The 23,487-nt window shown below is 36.2% G+C and overlaps 1 protein-coding gene across 3 annotated transcripts in view; it reads right to left on the reverse strand.

The window, feature by feature from the left end:
• PARP8 (poly(ADP-ribose) polymerase family member 8) overlaps positions 1 to 23,487 on the reverse strand; it is a 196,041-nt gene that overhangs the window by 22,648 nt on the left and 149,906 nt on the right. For all 3 annotated transcript variants that reach the window (XM_061393566.1, XM_061393565.1, XM_061393567.1), the window contains 7 exons: positions 14,265 to 14,357; positions 7,295 to 7,420; positions 5,995 to 6,060; positions 3,477 to 3,544; positions 1,758 to 1,806; positions 581 to 693; positions 275 to 347 (listed from right to left, as the gene is read on the reverse strand). In XM_061393566.1, the coding sequence (XP_061249550.1) occupies positions 275 to 347; positions 581 to 693; positions 1,758 to 1,806; positions 3,477 to 3,544; positions 5,995 to 6,060; positions 7,295 to 7,420; positions 14,265 to 14,357 (588 nt within the window). The remainder of the gene's footprint in view (positions 1 to 274; positions 348 to 580; positions 694 to 1,757; positions 1,807 to 3,476; positions 3,545 to 5,994; positions 6,061 to 7,294; positions 7,421 to 14,264; positions 14,358 to 23,487) is intronic.

Genomic DNA, 23,487 nt, shown 5'->3' on the forward strand with positions numbered 1-23,487 from the left:
TATCAGGTTTTGTTTTCTCTAATTAAGTTTAAAGTGATTTTACTATTTCTCATAGGAAAACTCAATTTTATTTTTCTTTTCATCCCTATGTTGTATATAGATCAATTCTGCTTGACTTGGTGAAAATTATGAATGTCCATTAGAAAGTCAATGTGATTTGTTTAAAGCACATGTGCTTCATCCTTTTGCAAGTAAAAACATAACACCAGGACTGCTTACTGAACTCCCATACTAAAGAACTATGAGATCGCATCAAGCCATTCAGAAAATGTACCTGCAGTCGTGTATTAGAAGCAACAACCAGACCATTCCTCAGGATGGAATGCCAGTTTTCAATGTGTGAGCCACTAAAACACAGGGAAAGAGAAGGAAAAGCAAAATCAGAAGTCAACGACATTTTAATGGGGTCGCAATATAACAAGCCATGGTGCCTTCTCATAGCCCTGAGTTTCCTAGTCAAGCATCATGTAGTGACTGTCCTGTGCTACCAACCAACTACTAAAAGAGGTGCTTTCCTCCCCCCGCATTTATGGAAGACTGGGTAGGGAACTCACACCCCTCAACAGTAAGCCATACTCACTGAAATGCAAAGGTGCTTCCGAAGAGTTTTTTAGCAGCTCTAAAATTGGATTCTTTGGCTGGTGGACTGCTGAGAAGAAGGAACTGATGGGGTGTGTGCATGAACTTCAGTTGCTGCCATTGAAAATAAGGGCACAGTAAAACATATCAAATTTAACATATTATATATTTTCAAACTATAATAATTTATATTAACAGGATCATTCATTTAACAAAACCCCTGCATAAGTGATAAATCACATGGAATTGCTGATATGAAGGATAATTCTTTAGGCTAATGGAAAAGGAATAGGAGACAGACGATCCAAAGTCATTTATATTTAGCTTTGGAATATGCTATGTAATCACATTCAAGCAGATCTGCCTTCCTAATTACATTTCTTTTAGAGACTTTTATTATTGAATTCCCTAAGTATCCACAAACTATTTGACTGGGGAAATATCTGAGTTTGCTAAGCAGAAAAGTTAGTTCAAGATTTTAGAATTGCAAAAATTATCATCATTATGCTTTATTTGCATATATTTGTAAAATCAGAAATTGCCAACACTCAAATTATAGTTTTCCCCTTTGTTCTTAAAAAAAAAAGTAAAATAGACTCTCTTGAATTAGCTTCTTGATACACTGCTTGACACAAATTTCTAACTGCTGCTGTTCCACCTAAGATTATATGTACTTATATAGAAATCTAACATACAGGAATCTCACAGTTGAGAGATTCAGAGATGACAGACCTGAGATTTTAGATACTGCTCCTGGGTAACGACCAGAACTAAAATCAGACTGCATGAGCTTTTTTTTTCTTTTTTAATTTTGTAAGCACATTAGGCCCATAAGTAAGATATCTGGAGTCAGTATCTCCTCTGATATAGAAAAGTGAAGCTGTGCCAACATTAAACTGACAATGATAAAAAGTACGCAATCTCTAGATAATGTTCTTTCTATCACATGTGGAATAACTAAATGATTTCATATTGACTCGGTTACTTAAAAGCTCAGGGCAGCAGCCTGAAATTGAATTTGGTTTCTTGGAAAAACCTGGAACTGGAGCACATATGTCATTTCAAAGAATTAGGCTTAGCCTGAGTTTCCTTCAATTTCCTGGAGAGGCTGCCTAAAAAAATCACAACCAATAAGTAGCCCTCCCATTTCTGTATGTATATGTGAATAAATAACTTACCCTGTTAACTGGCAGTTTCACAATATGTGACCTATTACTTGAAATAACCCTGAAATTAATTGAAATAATCCATCAGTCACAAATATACACCACATATATTTAAAGTTTTTTTCCTCAGTTGGTAAGTGATTAAAACTTATTTTTGCTGTGACATGAATTGAGTAATCATTTTATCTAATTACATCATTCTGCTTCACTTCCTCAAACAATTTAAAGAGCTGATGTAATAAAAAAAAGATAATATTTTAATCTGAGAAAACAAAGAAGTAGCTCTTTAAAACTTAAGATATATAACTTTTAATAACCACAATCTAAGATTAGAACTTGAATCACAATCTGCTTTCTCTGCTCTTTTCTACAGTGTCTAACTAAGCATGAGTTTTCATGGAGATTTTTTTCCTTTCTATAAATATTTGAGCATCTTTGCACTGACACATACAGTGGTTTACATACAAAATGTTATTAACTGTATGTAAGACAATGAAGTTGGAAAAAATCAAAACTTTAGGTATTTGAAAGAACTAATTGCTTTATACTTGTCAGCACAGAAAATCATAACTAAACAAATTGTAAAACATGTTGGTAAATTTCCCTCTGCTTGAAAGACGAGTGACTAACAAGTTCAAGGAAATGATCACAAATAATTAAAAGTGAAAAATCAAGCTGACTTTAGGGTTAAAAAGAAAGACTGGATGTTTGAGATGTTTGTCTTCATTCTGAAAATGACTTTGAGAATTTGAAAGATTAAAAAAGAAACAACTATGCATTGTTTTACTCATCAGATTTTTAATAACAGATTGTGAAAGGTACAAAGATGAAAGACTTGTAAAACCTACTTTTTGTCATGATTTTACTAGAATAAATTTAATATGTTTTGTAAGGTTCTGTGTAAGTGAAAGTTAATTATGATCATGAGTAGCCAGAGTCTTTCTCCTTTCCTGATCTTTACATATTTTTTAAAAAACTTCCTGGTGTTAACATAGAATAAGTACTCATTCAGATCAATCTCGTATAGTCTTCACATTTGTTTTATTGCATGATAATCATGATGAATCCCACAGCCTTTACTTGTCAGTGACTTCAGAGAGACGTACCTAAAACCCTCAAAGATACGTTGAGTAGATACTACTGTTTTCCTTTTGCAGATGAGAAATCAGAGGGCAAATTGCTTGAAGTAAGTGTTGTAGAGCAAGATGAGTGCTCAACCCACTTCTTAACTATTCTTAGTCTAACTCTTCTTCTAGGATCCATGCTGAGCTAATGCTGTGGCCCTCAACAGACTTTCTCTGAAAGAGAATGTCCTCTGTAGTCATCAAAAGAAGAGTTTATCAAATTTATACTCTCTTTGTTATGGGAGCAAATTATACAAAACATACATTTAAGAAAGATTTTCAGTAAGTGTTTGAAACAGTTTGATCACTTAGTTAACTAGAAAATTAAATGAGCCAAAATGGCTTCACCATGTAATATAGTCAATTTTTTTAAATCTATAGAGTCAACCACACAGTATATTCGTGTATTGCATATGACAGCATTTTCTTCCCCTTGTGATGTACAAGTTTTAATTAAAGTGGAAGTCATTAAGGACTCGTGGACTGTAAAATCACCAGTCCTCATAGGATTGAGGAACTGTACCATTGCAGGGCTCCACCCCCCTGCATTCAAGCAGGCAACAGAAAATGCTGCTGTTTTCATTAAGAGGAAAACTAAATTTTATACCATTGCAGTAAGGGATGAGCAAGGGGGTCTTGTTTATCCATCTGCTTCTTGATTTCCAGATATGGTGCCTGGAAAAAAAAGTCATTATGCTCCTTGATTTTTCTTAAATTATTTTACTTTTTTTTTGCAAAAGGAAAATCACCGTTAACAGGTATGTCTAATCCAGTTAAATGTGAAGACTTGTGGTTGTGACATGATAACAACGACCATTACCCTAGTTGCTTCTCCCCAAGATGACATGAACTCTGACTTTCCACACTGCACAAAGGACTTGCCAGAACATTTGGATAAGAGTCTTAAATCAAATTTTAACCTGGCTTCCATGCACTGGGCCAACTCCCTGGACTCCTGCTGAATCTTTGCTCAGGAAAACCCAATGCTGCCAAAACACAAAAGGTACCAACCCACACTGCTAATCATTCAGTAATTCTCTACTTACCTCCTGTGAAATTTTCCAGTTCCCCAAAGTCCCTTATTTTCACTTCTCTGTAGCCCCTTTTTGTTCCCTCTTTGTTTTCACCTTAGAAACCTTGGTCACCTTGTTTTCCTCAGAGGTGACCTCAGCTCACACTGCTAATCTCTCTCCTCTACTGCAGTACTTGATGAAATCTGTCTTGCCACCTTTAGAAGTGTATGGTCTCTCTTTGACATTTTTAACTTTTAACTGACATTAAAACAAAACTTGTAATAGCTATAATCGTGCTCATATCTGAAGGTACTGACACTGGGTAGATCATTCCATGAAAAATCTGGACAAGATTTACATAAGAAGACAACTCCTTCTTTTAAAAGTATTGATGGAATTCACCCAGACAATTAACCTTTTCATAGAATGAAAGGCAGTCTGTTTGTGGCAATTTAGGTCTCATCTATAGGGCAGTACATTCTAGAAAATAGGACAGTATAATGTTATGTTTATTTGGAGAGGTTTAAAGCATCTGATGCAATAAACCCTAACAGCGTCCTTATGACATGTATGCTGAAGGAGGATGCAGCATTACTCTTTACCATCTCAGCAGAGAAGATACTGAGGCATCAAGCAATCAAGCAACTTGCCCAAGGTCACAAGCCACGTCACTGATGAGGAAATTATACCAGGTGGGCCGCCAACCTCCCAAGCTGACACTCAGTCATCTCCATTGCCTCCTATTAAAATAGCTTACACATGACCCAGAATAAAGGAGGCAATTCTTGGCACAGAGCTGATCCCAGAGACAGAGTTTGCAGCTATTCTTAAAACCAAGAATGATTTGGATCTATGGTACAGTACAAATACTCTATACCAAAGTCTTTGGTGACTAAAAGTGTATAATCATGGGTAAGGTACAGCAGTAGGTTCTTTCTTCCCCCTCAGTGGAAATGCTTTGATTGTTTTCTTTACCTTATACAAATAATACATATTTGTTTGAAAAGGAATTCAGATAATGTAGAAAGGGCATAGAAAAATAGCTAGAAAGAATGATGGCTTTTAAGCAAATAATATAACTTGTGAATTAAAATATCTCTTATTTACCATTGTCTGACACCTACTATTTGTTGAATGAATGAATATTTGACTTCATAAATAAGTATCACAAGAATTAAGAATCAAATTTGGGAATACAAAAATGTACTTTGTCAGCACATCTGCAAATGGAGTAGATGTTACGGTGGGGGGAGGGGAGCGTGGCACAGAAGCTCTGTGGACCCCAAGACTGGAGAAATCACTATTCCCTCCCCAGAGAAAGGCAATGACTGAGAGTAACACTTATTATAAACCTGCAAGGGCCTCTAGGGCAATGCAAGCCTTGAAAGCACCATATGCAAACTGAACCCACTGTGCGTGTTGCTGTCAATTATAGGTTATTAATTTCTACTTATAATGATGAGCCCTAAACCTTTCTCCAAGTCTTTGGCAGCAGAAAGGCCTCAATAATTCAATAAGATGTGCTTTTCCAAGTGTTGGACTATAGCCCAGTGACATATTAGACTTTCATAATAAACCCAGATCCTTGCTCATCAAACTCTTCCACCAAAGCCTCCCTAATGGTCAAAAATATAAGCTCTCAAGGAGTCTGGTGTCTTTCAGAGTTGTTTTGAGATTTTGTATAAATATTCTAAAATATTTATGTGCAATTTATATTTGGCGGAATATTTGTTTTTATTTTAACATTAAAATGATGCTTTGAAATTACTACCATTAATTAACACTGACAGTCTAGGAAGATAGTACCAGATTTAACTTTTGCCTTAAGATATTCCAACAAATTCTCATCTGAGTTTGAGAGCAGAGAGTTAGGATTATATTTATGCAATTACCCTCCAAAGTCACAGTGGTAGCATGCCAAAACACTGATGTGATTTCATTAAAACATCCTAGTACAAAACAATTTTAAATTTTTTATGATTTTAATTATACTCTCACACACAAAAAAAGTCTTCATTTTACTGCATGGTCAGTACTCTCAGATATTTTAAAAATATCATTTCACTCAAGCAAAACTGAACTGTATATAAGACCACAAGATGATATACTTACTTGTGTCATTTCTCTAATAGAAGTTATGCTATCCAATGCTTTCATTACTCGATCATAGTTCTTCTTCTGTTTGAAGGGGGAAAAACAGTATTCACTACAAGCCTTTGCAAGTCTGCACATCACTAGACAAACATATTATTTCTGTACCTGAATTTTCCATCAGGGTCAATTTGAAAGCAATGAGTGTGTGGTGTACATAAAAGGGAAGACTTTAATAAGATGGCTCAAGGATATAGCATGTATAATTGAGTCAGAGGGAAGGAAAAAGAAAACAATGCCAGTTTTAGTATAAGTATCAGTACATAAAACCATGTTCAGCTTACAGGGGAAAAACTCTAAGTACAAAAAAGCTATTAGGCTCCTGATTTTTGTTTTCACTACTAAAAAGTTAAGCCATGATGACTAAAGTAAGCACAGAATCCTTCTGAAACACGAAAATCCACTTTAAATCTTATAATTTCATCTTGCTTTTATTTTCTTTTGATTAGAAGGTTGTTACCAAAAGAGTATTACTAGTAAATGTGTAAATGACACCATATGCTCAATAGATAATTCATTTGTAAGAATATTGTAAATATGAAAGAAGGAAAGTTTTTCCTAGGAAACTTTATACAGTCATTGTTTCCATAAAATGATTTCAAGATGAGTAATAATAGAAACTGAAGCAATTTTGTCTCTCATGCAACTTGAAAATTGTGTTATTTCAGAAGAATTCTGCCTAACCTCCATGAATATTTACGAAATTGGTGTCTCAAGAAATGACAGCTGATCAACAATAGTAATTAAACTTTTAGTAACCTTCAGATAACTGGGGAGGGAGAGGGGGAAGGCAAGAGAGGGTGAAATAAAAATACGGAAGAAAAGGGAAAATTTGTCCCCTTACCCATGATTCTTAAAATGAGACTACATATGTTATAATCTCAAAAAAAATATGTGATGAAATTAAAAGTCATATTGACCATTATAAACCAATTGATTATAGCTATTTACCTACCTTCTGTGCAGTTGGAATGAGTAAAGATCAGCATGTGAGTCTGATCTTAAATGGGTCTAGTTTCGTGACAGTAAAGTTAGGAAAGTGATTTTAAAGGAGAAAAGGAGAGAAGTAACAGGGTACATGAAAAACAAGGTGGAAGTAAATCAAATTTGTAGAAAAGAATCATATTTGCTAAACAGATATAGAGTTCACGACAGGTTGTAGATTTGATGAGATGGTAATTTAGCTAAGAAAGAAGAAAGCTAGTGAGACTGAAGTCTCCGTTATTGTTACAGGAAACGGGTGCTGTGCAGGATTACTTACCCTGGGGTTGAAGGCCAGCATCTGAGGATCGTTAGGATCTACCACAGAAGGATATGGCTCGAAAATGACAACTTTTCTAGGAGATTCCAATGCAGACCTACACATGGATACTAGTAGATCTACCACCTTGAAATACATACATAAGATAGTTACTACCCTTCAGGTTTTATCAAGAGTTTTGCCATTGTTTCTCCCTCTCATGGTAATTAATTGGAAAGACTCAAGATAGCTATTAATCTCTGAAGTCTTTAATTTGTGGCCTTAGACTAAGTTTGACCAAGCTTGACTATTAAAGTAATTAATACGCGTTGCTTCCAACTATCACATTTTACTATCTCTGTCTCTAGTATGTCTTTGTCATGACTACATACAACGTGCTACAGTGCTGCAGGCTCCACGGCAAGTCAGTGCACGAGACAGGCCTGTGCTCGTGTGGAATTCACATTTCAAGGAGGAAGTGTGTTGAATGAAACAGTTCAACAAATATATGCTTACAGACAGTTCCTGGCAGTGTTAGACGCTATAAAAAATAAAGCAGGCTTTCGAGACCAAGGCAGTAGAGGGGACTGTTTCAGAGTGGCTAGGAAATGTGGTGATGTTTCTACAGAGACATGAACGAAGTGGGAGAGGAAGACGTGTGACTGTCTAGGAAGAAACCATTCTGGGTGAAGGAAACTACAGAGAATGAGTCTGACCTACTCAAGAAAAATAAATATCCTGACATCATCTCACTTCTTCCTACTCTACTCTGACAAAGGCCATTAAAGACCGTTGGCTTGTTAAATAAGATGATTTTATTCCTATGTTCTTCTATGATTCTTCTGCACAATTTTCTAAGAGGCAGTACTATGTAGCAGTTAAGAGCATGGCTCCCTTCCCTGGTTCCCCAAACAATATGCTCTAGCAACCCAATCAAGAAAACCAATACTAAGTAGAGAGAGCTCATCAGAACACATGTATCTACAGTGTGATGACAAGAGACCTCATAAGGAAGCAGCTGACTTAATCTATATAAGGAAAGATAGCACCAGAAAGTTTTGAAACAGGCATTTAAACAATGCACAGTAAGAGCAGGACAATTTTTGATTCTTAAAATGTGGTTCATGAGGAGGCATTGTGACCTAATGACAGTAGGGCTCACTCTGATGTGTGTATACTCACAAAACACATCCACCCAATTACAGCATCCATCCACAATTTCCAGTGACTGAAAACAATCAGCAACACTCAAGCACAGAGTATAGGATCTATAAATAACAGCCCCCAAAGTACACAGACATAGATACCCCTAGGACTTATTCAGAAAATGGTACAACTAAAACAGCTAATATGTCTCTACCACATTATTCCATTTATCTGTGTATGAGCACACAACCTGGATTCTAAGCAACAGGTATAATCATAAAGACATAATACACAAGTCCAAGTTTGATGCATGAAACAGGACACTCAAAGCCGGTGCACTGGGACGACCCTGAAGGATGGGATGGGAGGGAGTGGAGAGGAGGGTTTAGGATGGGGGACACATGCACACCCATGGCTGAGTCATGTCAATGTATGGCAAAAACCACTACAATGCTGCAAAGTAATTAGCCTCCAATTAAAATTAATAAATTAATCCATTTTAAAAAACAATAAAGATATAATAAAACCCTCCTTTTTGTTTTCCTCTCCCATACCCACACCCCTTCTACCCCAGAAAGATGCACCTTAACCCAGATACAAACTGTATTCAGCATGATCTGGCCTGTTAGTAAAGTAAAACCCAAGCAAGAATTCCTAAGAAAGACTCATCAGTAAGATAAAAGAGCCTTTTTGAAATTTTTGGAGTCAAGAATTGGTACAATTTTATAAATGTCTTAAAAAATTACATGGCATAGCATGCATTTGAAGCTTTGTAAAAATACATGCCCTTTATGTATGTGGTCAAATAATCTTTGACAAGGGTGCCAAGCAAGACCACTCAATGGGGAGAAGAAAGTCTTTTCTACAAATGATAATGAAAAAGCTGCATATACACATGCAGGAGAATGAAGCTGGGCCTTTATTTTACACCACATGCAAAAATTAACTAAAGTAGAATAAAAATCTAAACATAAAACCTTAAACTAAAATTTCTATAAGAAAACTCTATGACAGGGGAAAAGCTTCATGACATTGGATCTGACAATAATTTTGTAGATATAAAACCAAAGACGTGGGCAACAAAAACAAAAATTGACAGTACAACTATACCAAACTTAACTTTTATCATCAAAGGATAAAATCGAGAGAGTGAAAAAAGCAACATGGGATGGGAGAAAATATTTGCAAATAATTTATCTGATAAGTGGTCAATATCCAAAGTACATAAAGGACTCCTATAACTCACCAACAAAAGATTATATACCTTCATTTTAAAATGGGCAAAAGAACTAAACAGACATTTCTTTTAAGAAGATATACACATGGCCAAAAAGTGTATGAAACATACTCAACATCATTAGTCATCAGTCAGTCAGTCAGTTCAGTCGCTCAGTTGTGTCTGACTCTCTGCGACCCTATGAATCGCAGCACACCAGGCCTCCCTGTCCATCACCAACTCCCGGAGCTCACTCAGACTCACGTCCATTGAGTCATCAGAGGAATGTAAATCAAAACCACAATGAGATACCACCTCACAACCATCAGGATGACTATTATCAAAAATCAGAAAATACCAAGTGTTGGTGAGCATATGGAGAAATCGGTCCCTTTGTGCAGGGTTGATGGGATTGTAAAATGGTGCAACCACTACAGAAAACAGTCTGGAGGTTCCTCTAAAAAGTTAAAAATAGAAATTCCATAAGGGTCCTGCTGGAAGTGACTATCCCACTTCTGGGTACATATTCAAAAGAATTAAAGTGAAAACACCTTTAAGATATGTTTGTACACCCCTGTACAGCAGCATTATACACAATAGACAAGAGATGAAAGCAACCAAAATATCCATTGATGGATGAATGGATAAACAAAATGCTACAGACACATGTAATGGAATATTATTAAGCCTAAAGAAGGAAAAGTCAGTCACCTCTTACAAAATGGATGAACCTTGAGGACATTACGCTAAGCGAATAAGCCAGTCACAGAAAGTCAGATACTACTGACTATAATCATGAAGCATCTAAAGTAATCAGATTCACAGAAACAGAAAAAAAAGTGGTTACCAGGGATGTGGGTAGGGGAAAAATGGGAGTGTCTGAACAGGTATAGAGTTTCAGTTCTGCAAGATGAAAATGTTACAGAAATCTGTTTCATAACAATGTGAATATTCAGTAGTGTTAAATATAACACTACTGAACTGTGCATTTAAAACTGATTAGTGTGGTAAATTTATGTTATGTCTTTTTTACAACAATAAAAAAGGCAAAAAATGGATACAATAATAACCTGATAAATGTTCCCCTTTCAATCAAATATTTTAATTAAATACCTTGAGCCAAAAGCTTCAAATCAAAACTACCCAAATCACTGCATTGTTTTGCCAATAATTTCAAAGTAAATTATAATGAAAATAAGAGATATAGGGGTAGAGAATTTAACTAATAGAATATTTTTGTTAATATACATCCTAAACTAACTTCAAAGTAACAGTGCAACTACTCTGGCAAAATCCTGTGCTGTCCACCAAAGTTTCATACATTGCTTCCAAGGTATAATAGGGCTGCTGCTTGGAAGCAACTGCTCTGCAAGCAATATTTCTACCCTTTTTGTCTACATCAGACCATATGACTGATCTTAACCCATGGACAGTAAGCAGAAAGGGGCTGAGCTGATGGACAGACAGTGCTCCTTTCCTCTCTTCCCCTCTACTATACACCTCATGTTGAAAACAGCAGACCCACATGGTGGACAGAATCCATTTCCTTCAACGATCAGAGCTACCCAACAAACATTCTAACCAGACAGTTGTGTGAGTTAGAACTAAAAGTATACCATATTAATAGTTTATCTATTACAGTAGTCAGATTTGGAACATTGGCACAAAGAAAGGTTTATACTATAGTTTTTGAATTTGTATTCTATTTGCAGATGATAACTTTTCCATGGAATAAAATGATGTGTTTTTTTTGGAGAAGAGGTGAATTTAAAATTGTAGACCACTGGCTTTCAAGCATTTCAATAGTAATTCTTTTTTTGTTTTTAAAGAAAATTGTATGGAAGAGCCCCAGTACATAAAAGAAATAAAATAAAATGGAGCTGCCTTCTAGTTAAAGCAGTATTTGGAGGCCTGGAATCCCAGCTGTTGACACACTCTCTTCCCAGACCAGTCTCCTGCAGATCCCTCTAAAGAATGTTCATGTAACCTCCAGAGCTCCTCAGAGCCCCATGAAAAATTCAAGAGTCAGCTGATGAAACAAGACCACAGAGATACAGTGCTATTTAGAAAAAGAATCCATTTACACGTAATCTTTAAGATTACAGCCAGAATACTGGGGTATATCTTTGCTGCTGCTAAGTCGCTTCAGTCGTGTCTGACTCTGTGCGACCCCATAGACAGCAGCCCATCAGGCTCCCCTGTCCCTGGGATTCTCCAGGCAAGAACACTGGAGTGGGTTGCCATTTCCTTCTCCAGGGGTATATCTTTAAAGAGGTTAAAAGAATATTCTGCATTGGCATTCAAGTAGAATCACTAAATTCTCTCTCTTTTTTTTTTTTTTTTGGATATTGATTTTTAGAGCTAAATCATTAAATTGATCTAAGTGAAAACTTGGGTTTTGTTACTATTGTTACATAATCCAAACATAATTTCACTTTAAGATCCATTATTTTTAGACATGTATCTATAATTAGAGGGGGAAAAAGCACCTATTATTCTATCAACTTAGCCTACTGTTAAGAGGTTAATTTTCCTTCTAATCAATTGTGCCTTATTTCTACTTTACTTTCTTCTCTGCTTAAACTGTATGAAAGACAATTTACATCCAGTAAAATGCTTAAATGTTAACCATACTACTCAAATAATTATACATATATACATATACATACACACATACATATATACCCATGAGAAAATACATGTATTTGTGTACACATATTCATATACACCTGTGTAAAGTTTATTTTTACATAGCTATACATAGCATAAATTAAAGTATCTTTTCTTTTTTGCACAATATTAGTTTCCAAGGGATGAGAAAACCTTTTACATTAAAAAAAGAAAAGACTCACCACAGTCAGATACATTTGAGAAATCCTCTAAGTAAAGGCTAGTCATTTTCTTCAGTTTTAGAGATTCTTAGAACTTTCAGTATGCAAATTTGCACACACTGGATGCAAAGGTTAATATTAAGCTGGATTTTTAAAGTTTATTTTAGTCATGGAATCATTTTTTCCATATCACAACTGGTCAATGTTCTACTGTTTGCATCATTTTCATTTGTAACTCATTACATCACAAATACTACCCTTAAAATTTCATCAAGTGTTTGCATCTCATTTTAGCTCATCAGTGAAATAATTAGGTTAAGGGAGTGTAAGTCCATGAGGCCTGGGCTGTCTGTGTTAACTGCTTTATCTTAGTCTAGTGTACCACCTGTTACACAGCAGGCATTTGATATTTACTGCAATGATGACCATATGTCTCTTGTATGACCATTCTTCCCACCCATCTTTGTGAGTTTTTAAAAATTCTCTTACATTTAGTTTCCTTTGATTTTTAGTGAAGGTAAATATTTTCTCATGTTTCTTTACTAACTACAGGTTCATATTTGTGAATTGTGCATTCATTTCCTGTATTAATTTGTAATGATATTCATGTTTTTCCTCTCTATTTTTATGAGCTTCCATGTAATTAAGTTAGTAGCAAAATACACTTTTTCATAGTTAGCTCTTAGTGCTCACTATATTTTTCAAGTAAAAGATGTAAAATATGTATGGACTCAGATCTCTTGTTTTTTCTTTATGATTTCTTATATGTGCATAAATGCATGAACCGGATGCCCTACATAAGTGGTACATGCTTAATTTGACTCTTCTCCAGTTGAAATATAATACTTTTAAACACTTGTAAAGTAATACTTAAACTTTTAAAGTCTAAGTCTTTTGGAATTTGATTTTACACACAAGTGTAAAGACCTAAAAGTGTTTCTTCCCCCCATTGCTGCAAGTCAGTTGTTTCCATCACACTAAACCATTTTTATTTTATGACATGATGTGATACCTCCTTTAATATATAAAAAATGTATTTAAAACTTGAACAATTATGGGGATTACCAGACTTTCTAGTCAGTACTTTCCTTGCCAGTACTGTATTTTGTTAGAATACTACAGGATTACATAATATGGCTTTGTGTTTGGTTGGTCTAGCCTCCCTTAATTAACATTCACTATTTTTTGATTTTTGGAATTTTTCTCATCTATTAGTATTTCAGTCATGTTCAATAAATGAACAAATACTAATTGAAATTTTAATGAATTACATGATGTAATACATTTTGGCATCTTTACAATTGTTTTTTTTTTCCTTTCCAGAAACATGGGATGCTGCTCTACTTCCAAGTTTTTTCTTTGTTTTTATATTTTTCTTCCTACGTTATAAACACTGCTATTGTAAAACTGAATGCTCTCTTTTTATTACATGTTCTGCCCATTACCTTTTCACCTAAGTTTTAAAAATAAATTGGCTTCCATTTTATGGCACTGTAACTTTACAAATAAATTTTACATAATGCAAGTGCAAGGGCTTTGGTAGCTCAGTTTCACCATATAAAAAAGAAATGCAATTATTTTTCAAACAATTAAAGTTGGTTTAACTTCTCTTGCCAACTGCAAAATGACAAAACACATTAGATAAAGTTGGCAAACTGCAGTGTCTATCTAAAAATATCAAATGCCGGTTTGCTTTTTCAATGTATCAAGAAACTACCAAAAATTTGCCCAAAAGAAGGGCAGAATAAATAATGTTTTCAAATCAAAATATAAAATAATTAGTATCATGTGTTAGTACCTGAGCTCCAGTTGCGATTTCATCAGCAGCTTCATTCATTACTCCCAGGGTTTGAAAAGCAAATACACACAGCTCTCGTTCACACACCGTAGGCTACAAAAGAAAGGGGAATCAATTCAACAATTTTTTACCATCTTTCAATTCCTAAATTAAATGTATGATATTCTTTATAATAAATAGAAAATGCAAAGTTTTAGAATATTATTAATAAAAAGGAAGAGGGGCTTCCTGGTGGCTCAGTTGTAAAGAATTGGTCTGCCAATGCAGGAGACACAGGTTCTATTTGTGATCCACGAGGACCCCACATGCTGCAGCGCAACTAAGCCCGAGGAGCCACAACTACTGAGCCTGTGCTCCAGAGCCGGGGAGCTGCACCTACTGAAGCCCACCCACCCAGAGCCCATGCTCCACAAGAGAAGCCACCGCAATGGGAAGCCCACACAAGACAACTAGAGTACAGCCTCCACTCGCCACAACTAGAGAGAAGTCTGTGCAGCAACAAAGACCTAGCACACCCCAAAATAAACGAACAAACAAACATTTTTAAAAAGGAAGAAATACTATATAAATATTATTTACACTAGTCTTGGTATGGAAGCAACCTAAGTGCCCATTTATAGATGAATGGATAAAGGAGACGTGGTATATATAAATAAAATGGAATACCACTTAGTCATCAAAAAAGAATAAAATATGGCCATTTGCAGGAACATTACACTCACTGAAATAAATCAGAGAAAGACAAATACTGTATGACTTCACTTATATGTATCTAAAAAAACAAACAAATGAGGAAGAATAACAAAAATATAAGCAGAGTCATAGACACAGAGAACAAACAGGTGGTTGCCAGGAGGGGAGGAGGTGGTAGGATGAGAGAAAACAGATGAGGGAGATTTAGAGGTACAAACTTCCATTTATCAAATGCATGAGTCACAGGGATGAAATGCACAGTGCGGAGAAGACAGTCAATAATAATGTAGCATCTTTTTATGGTGTCAGATAGTAACTAGAGTTACTGTGGTGATCATTTTGTAATATACAGAAATATAAAATCACTACATTGTGCACCAGGAACTATCAAAGTGTTCTATGTAGGTCAATTATACTTCAAAAACAAATAAATTCATAGAAAAAGAGAACAGATTTGTGGTTACCAGAAGTGGAAGGGTAGAGGGAGAGGAAATTGGATGGAGGTGGTCTAAAGGTAGAAACTTCCAAGTACAAGATAAATAACTACTAGGGACATAATGTACAACATAATTAATATAATTAACACTGGTGCATGTTACATATCAGTTCAGTTCAGTTCAGTCACTCAGTTGTGTCCGATTCTTTGCCACCCCATGCACTGCAGCACACCAGGCTTCCCTGTGCATCACTAACTCCCAGAGCTTCCTCAAACTTACGTCCATCGAGTTGGTGATGCCATCCAACCATCTTATCCTTTGTCATTCCCTTCTCCTCCTGCCAGGATCAGGGTCTTTACAAATGAGTAAGTTCTTCGCATCAGGTGGCCAAAGTATTGGAGTTCCAACTTCAGCATCAGTCCTTCCAATGAATATTCAGGACTGATTTCCTTTAGGATGGACTGGTTGGATGTCCTTGCAGTCCAAGGGACTCTCAAGAGTCTTCTCCAACACCACAGTTCAAAAGCATCAATTCTCTGGCGCTCAGCTTTCTTTAGAGTCCAACTCTCACATCCATACTGACCACTGGAAAAACCATAGCTTTGAGTAGATGGACCTTTGTTGACAAAGTAATGTCTCTGTTTTTTAATATGCTGTCTAGGTTCATCATAGCTTTTCTTCCAAGGACCAAGTGTCTTTTAATTTCATGGCTGCAGTCACTATATGAAGTGATTTTGGAGCCCCCCAAAATAAAGTCTTTCACTGTTTCCATTATTTCCCCATCTATTTGCCATGAAGTGATGGGAATGGATGCCATGATCTTAGTTTTCTGAAGGTTGAGTTTTAAGCGAACGTTTTCACTCTCCTCTTTCACTTTCATCAAGAGGCTCTTTAGTTCTTTGCTTTCTGCCATAAGGGTGGTGTCATCTGCATATCTGAGGTTATTGATATTTCTCCTGGCAATCTTGATTCTAGCTTGTGCTTCATCCAGCCCGACAATTCACATGATGTACTCTGCATATAAATTAAACAAGCAGGGTGACAATATACAGCCTTGACATACTCCTTTCCCAATTTAGAACCAGTTTTGTTCCATGTTCAGTTCTAAGTGTTGCTTCTTGACCTGCATACAGATTTCTCAGAAGGCAGGTAAGGGGATCTGGTATTCCCAGCTCTTTAAGAATTTTCCAGTTTGTTGTGAACCACACAGTCAAAGACTTCGATGTAATCAATAAAGCAGAAGTAGATCTTTTTCTGGAACTCTCTTGCTTTTTTGATGATCCAATGGATGTTGGCAAATTGATTGATCTCTGGTTCCTTTGCCTTTTCTAAATCCAGCTTTTATGTTACATATAAAAGAGACTAAAATCCTAAGAGTTCTCATCACAAGGAAAAATTGCTTTTCTCTTTTTTATTTTGTATTAATATGAGATGATGGATATTCTAAATTTAGTGTGATAATAATTTCATGAGGCACGTAAGACAAATCATTATGCTGTATACCTTAAAGTTATACAGTGCTGTATGTCACTTATATCTCAATAAAACTGGAGAGGGGATGTAAAGAACTATCACTTTATTTTAAAAAATTGAATTTCTAAATATAAGTAACAATTAGTAAATAGCCATTTTACTGATATAGTCAAAAATATGATTAAAAATTCAATTCAGTTAGTTTTAGGTACTTGCACTCAGAATGATTTAGCAATATGTGAAAATATCCTTTGGATCTATCCCAGGTGGCTCAGTGGTAAAGAATTCACCTGCCAAACAGAAGATGCAGGTTCAAGCCCTGGATCAGGAAGATCCCCTGGAGGAGGGCATGGCAACCCACTCCAGTATTTTTGCCTGGAGAATCCTATGGACAGAGGAGTCTGGGAGGCTGCAGTCCATGCAGTCGCAGAGTCAGACATGACTGAGCATGCATACACAAAATATATTCTGTAAGTGGAAAGTCCATCTTGCTTGCATAATACACATTTGCACAGAAGATGCATTTAAATTAATACACATTTGCACAGAAGATGCATTTGAAAGCAGATACCTAAGCTGGTGATATACTAAAAAATGAGATTCAATCCCAAAGCTGTGTAAAACAAATCTACAAAGGAGAATTCCATTTCTTCCTAGGTAATTTTCTCCAGAAGAAATAAGCATGACTCTGCTTACTTGCTACCTAACTCTTGAAAGACTGGTTTGTTTTGTTGCAAAGATTTTGACTTCAATAACCTCCTGAAGTCAACAGCACTGAAATATACACTCTGCAATTGCTTTGGAAGAGCTCTCATCTTTCAAATCTAATACAGTGTCATCTGTTTGATTTATCTCATCTCCCGAGTTACATCGCATTAGGTAGCTGATGAAGCCTAACACGATGCAGCCTGTGGTGCCCGGCACAGCAGAGAGACGTATTTGTTAGTGCCACTGCTCCCATGCTCACTGACTTCAGAGGATAACTTCGTCCACTGCTTAACTAGTGGGGAAGGACAGCCCCATACTAAGCACCCTTTATGCTGAGAATGGACCCACGTGGTGGCTTTGTAGACAAAAAGCCAATCACACAAAGATTTCTGGTGTTCTTTGGAAGGAATGATGCTAAAGCTGAAACTCTAGTACTTTGGCCACCTCATGCGAAGAGCTGACTCATTGGAAAAGACTGATGCTGGGAGGGATTGGGGGCAGGAGGAAAGGGGACGACAGAGAATGAGATGGCTGGATGGCATCACTGACTCGATGGATGTGAGTCTGAGTGAACTCCGGGAGTTGGTGATAGACAAGGAGGCCTGGTGTGCTGCGATTCATGGGGTCGCAAAGAGTTGGACATGACTGAGCGACTGAACTGAACTGAACTGAAAGAAAATTTTCCCCCAAATAAGTTGATGTATTTTCTTTGTCAGTCTTAAAAAGACAGTTTCTATTTCAGAAACATCAGGAAAAACTACCTATGGCAGGGAATTAATTGGACAAAGTTCTTCTTCCAGACTCAAGCATACACTGCTGTATGCACTTGGATAAACTTAGAGCAGACTGTTCAATTTCTACTACTTTTACTTTAGCATTTAACTTAATCTTGTCCTATTTTTTCGTGTGTATCTATGTGCATGTACGGCTGCCCCTCAATTTGTCCCACTGACATTGGGTTGTTTCTTTTGTTCACTTTCTGGGAGCATGGTATGTTCTGAAATAATAAGAGCAACCATTTTATTGCACACTTACTATAGCGTCAAACACTATATTGGTGTTTGAGTATAATGAAACTGTAAACAAAAAAGAATCCAGGGGAAGGTAAGCATTGGAAATCATTAAGGGGCCACAGGAATTAATTCATATTCCAGATACCCAAAGTTCACTGAGGAAGTAAACAGAGACACAGAAGGTACTTTGTTTTTAATAATACTGTTGCCAAATAACCATAAGGTTTTTTATGACCAAAAATCCATCAATCCTAAAGCTGAATATCAAGATAAGGCTCATTTAATATATACGAGCAATGATCATTTTTAAAATGCTTTATTTGAACCCTGGAAAATTTTTTTTAGTTTCTTTTAAATTAAAAAGAATTTATTGGAGTATAACTGATTTATAATGTAAATTTCAGGTATACAATAAATGAATCAGTTATACATTTACATATATTTTAGATTATTTTTGCATATAGGCCATTAAGAGTACTCAGTAGAGCTCCCTGTGCTATACAGCAGGTTCTTATTAGTTTTCTATTTTATATATACTCTTGTGTTAATCCCAATTTCTCAATTTATCCCTCCCCCTATTTGCCCTAAGTAACTTTGTCTTCTACATGCACAACTCTACTTTTGCTTTATAAATAAGTGCATTTATAACCTTTTAAAAAAGATTCCACATATAAGCGATATCATATGATATTTGTCTTCCTATGTCTGACTTTTTGAACCTTGGATAGTTAATTATATTTATTTTGTGATCATCCTAATATATATATGTATGTATGTATATTCACACACATATTCAGGGAATAAAGTAGAAACTAATTTTTGGCATTAAATTGTTGCCTTATTAAACAGTATAGAGGAAAATGAAACAAATACTCTGCTAAACTAGACTGGAACATAATTATTTGAAATTTGAATATTCTATCCGCATACTTTGTCCCCAGTCCTAGGAATTCATGGGCCACCCTGACTTCATCTCAAATGTTTTTTTACCAATTTTGCCCAGACCTCCTAGTCTTTATCTTGAGTAACAAACAAGCAACAGTTCAGTCTTTTCTGAATGGTTTTTCCTGCATTGCTGATTCATCCTCCTCCCAGACCTATTTCCATTCCAACCTCTAAATCTCCAAATCACATGGATTTATCAATTGACCCATTATTTTAAATTATAAACGTACAATCTTAATGATAAAGCTGGGTCCATCTAGTCAAGGCTATGGTTTTTCCAGTGGTCATGTATGGATGTGAGAGTTGGACTGTGAAGAAGGCTGAGCACCGAAGAATTGATGCTTTTGAACTGTGGTGTTGGAGAAGACTCTTGAGAGTCCCTTGGACTCCAAGGAGATCCAAGCAATCCATTCTAAAGGAGATCAGTCCTGGGTGTTCTTTGGAAGGAATGATGCTAAAGCTGAAACTCCAGTACTTTGGCCACCTCATGCAAAAAGTTGACACATTGGAAAAGACTCTGATGCTGGGAGGGATTGGGGGCAGGAGGAGAAGGGGACGACAGAGGATGAGATGGCTGGATGGCATCACTGACTCGATGGACATGAGTCTGAGTGAATTCCGGGAGTTGGTGATGGACAGGGAGGCCTGGCGTGCTGTAATTCATGGGGTCGCAAAGAGTCGGATGCAACTGAGCAACTGAACTGAACTGAACTGATGGCTTCATATTTTTATAAATATTCCTTTTCTTGTCCTGCATTTTTTTCATTGAAAAATGGCCTTTCTTCCCATACTCAAATCTGCAAGGCTGATTTCTAAGAATATCCTATTACTGCAACTGTTTGAAGAAGGAAATCAGATACAATAGAAAACTTTGTGGAGGGGGGCAAGAAATGGTATTACCATTCTGAAAAATCTGAAGTAGAACTATACATTATATTCTTATAAAGATAATTTTATCTTTGTTTTTAAAATAGTAATGATAGAGGTAATAATATTGCTATTAATTTATGTACCATAGTAGGGGCTCCCAGGTGGCTCAGTGGTAAAGAATCCACCTGCCAATGCAGGAGACACATTCAATTACTGGGTCAGGAAGATCCCCTGGAGAAAGAAATGGCAAATCCCATGGATAGAGGAGCCTAGTGGGCTACAGTCCATGGGGTCACAGAAAGAGTTAAACACGACTTAGAGACTAACCACCACCACCAGCACACTAAATAAACGCCAGTGAATTTTAAAATAACAATGTTACATCTATCAATCATTTTACTAGAACAGTCAATAGAGTATTCAAGATATAAATAAGCTTAATTTTCAGATAATTATTTGCCAATCTAGTTTTTGTAGATAACTTTATCCACATTTTATATGAGAGGAGTTCAAAATGTCAACACAAGATGGCGTACTAAAAGAAAGTTCTCAAATCACAAGTAATCAAGACTAGATGGCTCACAGAAAGGATGTCCTATTCCAGGAAAGCAAGTGATTCATTCCTCCTTAATAAAATATACAGTTATATTGCAATTAGCATTCTCCCACCTTGAGCATACTGCCAGCCAGTGCCCTGCTCCCAAGAAAATCTGCTATCACTATATTATTTGCATAGAAAACTCCAGTCTCAATTCAAAATAAAACATACCCATGGAATAGCTACTGCTGGATAAGCAAAACTGTATGTTTTATTAAACATGACTTAATAAAGTATACATGCCTAGATATCACCCGAAATGTACATTATTTACTAATTCAAGTTTACAAGAAATCTATTAGCTTCAATTTATAAAATACTACTTATTCTTAATATTATACTATTATATTGCCTTCAAACAATTAGTCCCTATAACTTAAACTGTAAAACCACGGCAAGTCCCTCTTGCCATTACACATAATATACATACTATATCTGCAATATAACATTCACTCTGCACCATTAAAAACATGGGGAACTTTATATGTCCCTAAATTAAGATTTATTTTAGAAATTTTTAAGCTAAAATGAATACATTTTTAATTTTACTTCAATCAAAACAATTTAAATGTGAGCAGTAAAAACATGACTCAAAAAATGATTTTAAGCCCTAAAGAATATTTTAGAACCTAACTGCATTTTAGAAGTCTTGTGTTTTCAATGAATTTAGATTACTTCCTACTGAAAACAGAAATAACACAACTCAGAATCCAGCTATGTATTTATATATAGCACAGTGTAGGTGAGTGGTTTTCAAACCCTTTTTGCTGTGATCATTTTTTTCAAACAAAATATTTCATGTAAGCCCAATATATAAAACAGATGAACATGGATGTTGTTCCAGCTGGAGCTTATGTGCACAGTTCAGTTTTCCTAGCTATAAAACAGACATAAAATCAGATCCAGTTCACCAGGTTGATAAAGGACCAAGAGAGAAGAATCGAGTGAGATAAAGATTATAAAATCTCCTTGAGGTATAGAGAGCTGTTGAAATATTAACACTATTAGGTAAGCTCGATAATGTGCCAAAGTTGCTCAGTTGTGTCCAACTCTTTGTGACCCTATAGACTGTAGCCTTCTAGGCTCCTCTGTCCATGGGCATTCTCCAAGCAAGAATACTGGAGGACTGGAGTGGGTTGCCATGCCCTCCTCCAGGGATCTTCCTGACTCAGAGATTGAACTCACGTCCCTCACATCTCCTGCTTGGCAGGCAGTTCTTTGCCACTAGAGCCAGCTGGGAAACCCTGTCTCTTCTACTTATGTTAACTCAATATTATCAAAATTCTTAATTTGTTTCTAAAGCATTTCTTGCTAAAATAGAAATGAGCAATGTAAATACAACTTCATAATTAAAAAAAAAAAAACTAGTGTTGAAAACACATGAGAATAATTAAGAATATCAACTAGAAACACAAAATCTGCTGCTGCTGCTAAGTCGCTTCAGTTGTGTCTGACTCTGTGCAACCCCATAGGCCTCAGCCCACTAGGCTCCTCTGTCCCTGGGATTCTCCAGGCAAGAACACTGGAGTGGGTTGCCATTTCCTTCTCCAATGCATGAAAGTAAAAAGTGAAAGTGAAGTCGCTCAGTCATGCCCGACTCTTAATATCCCCATGGACTGCAGCCTACCAGGCTCCTCCATCCATGGGATTTTCCAGGCAAGAGTACTGGAGTGGGGTGCCATTGCCTTCTCCGACACAAAACCTACAAGCCCTTAATTTTTTGTATTTCCAGTTTTATAGTCAGTATTTTGGGTTCTTGTCAATGGTTTGGAAGAAAGACACATTTGGAGCAAGGCAAGATTTACTGTCAATTAGGAAAGACAGGAATCCCACAGAGATCAAGATAGATCCATAATGAAATAGGATCAGGCCTGGTTAGGCCTCAATATACATGCTGATCCCTACTGTCTCAAAAAACTAAAGCTGTTGTTTGATTATTAAAACCAATTTCTGCTCAATTTGGATGTAAAAATATTTATGTTTTAACTAAAAGTTTTTTGGCGAAATTATTTAGTTTGACCTGTTATGTCAAAACTTGCAACATTAATTTCTGCAAAATGGATTTGGGGGGAGAAAATTGGCTATGCTTTTTCATTCATTCCCTAAATATTAAGGTATGAAGGTCAGACATAAACATAAGAAGACCTACCTGTTTTCCTCTTAGGTAAAATGGGACATATCTAGGTTTACCCACATACTCAGTTTCTCAAGATTGGTCTTGGGAGTACCTTAAGCTATGACCAAACTATGAGTATTGTTAACTTTACTAACTCTTAAGGTTCTTTGTAACAAGAATCTTAGTTACAAACATTTGTCTAAGGTCCACAGCAAAACTGGGTACAAAAATGATTAGATTCATGGGTTTCTTTGACTTGACTTTAGTGGGATGGAGCATTATTCTCAAGAGGTGACAGGAGAATCTCAGGCCTGATAACACAAAGCAAGTAATGTGGCACATTTCCACAGGGCAGGAGAAGAAAACAAGA

Source organism: Bos javanicus, chromosome 20 (assembly GCF_032452875.1).
Source record: "Bos javanicus breed banteng chromosome 20, ARS-OSU_banteng_1.0, whole genome shotgun sequence".
NCBI classification, from domain to species: Eukaryota; Metazoa; Chordata; class Mammalia; order Artiodactyla; family Bovidae; genus Bos; species Bos javanicus.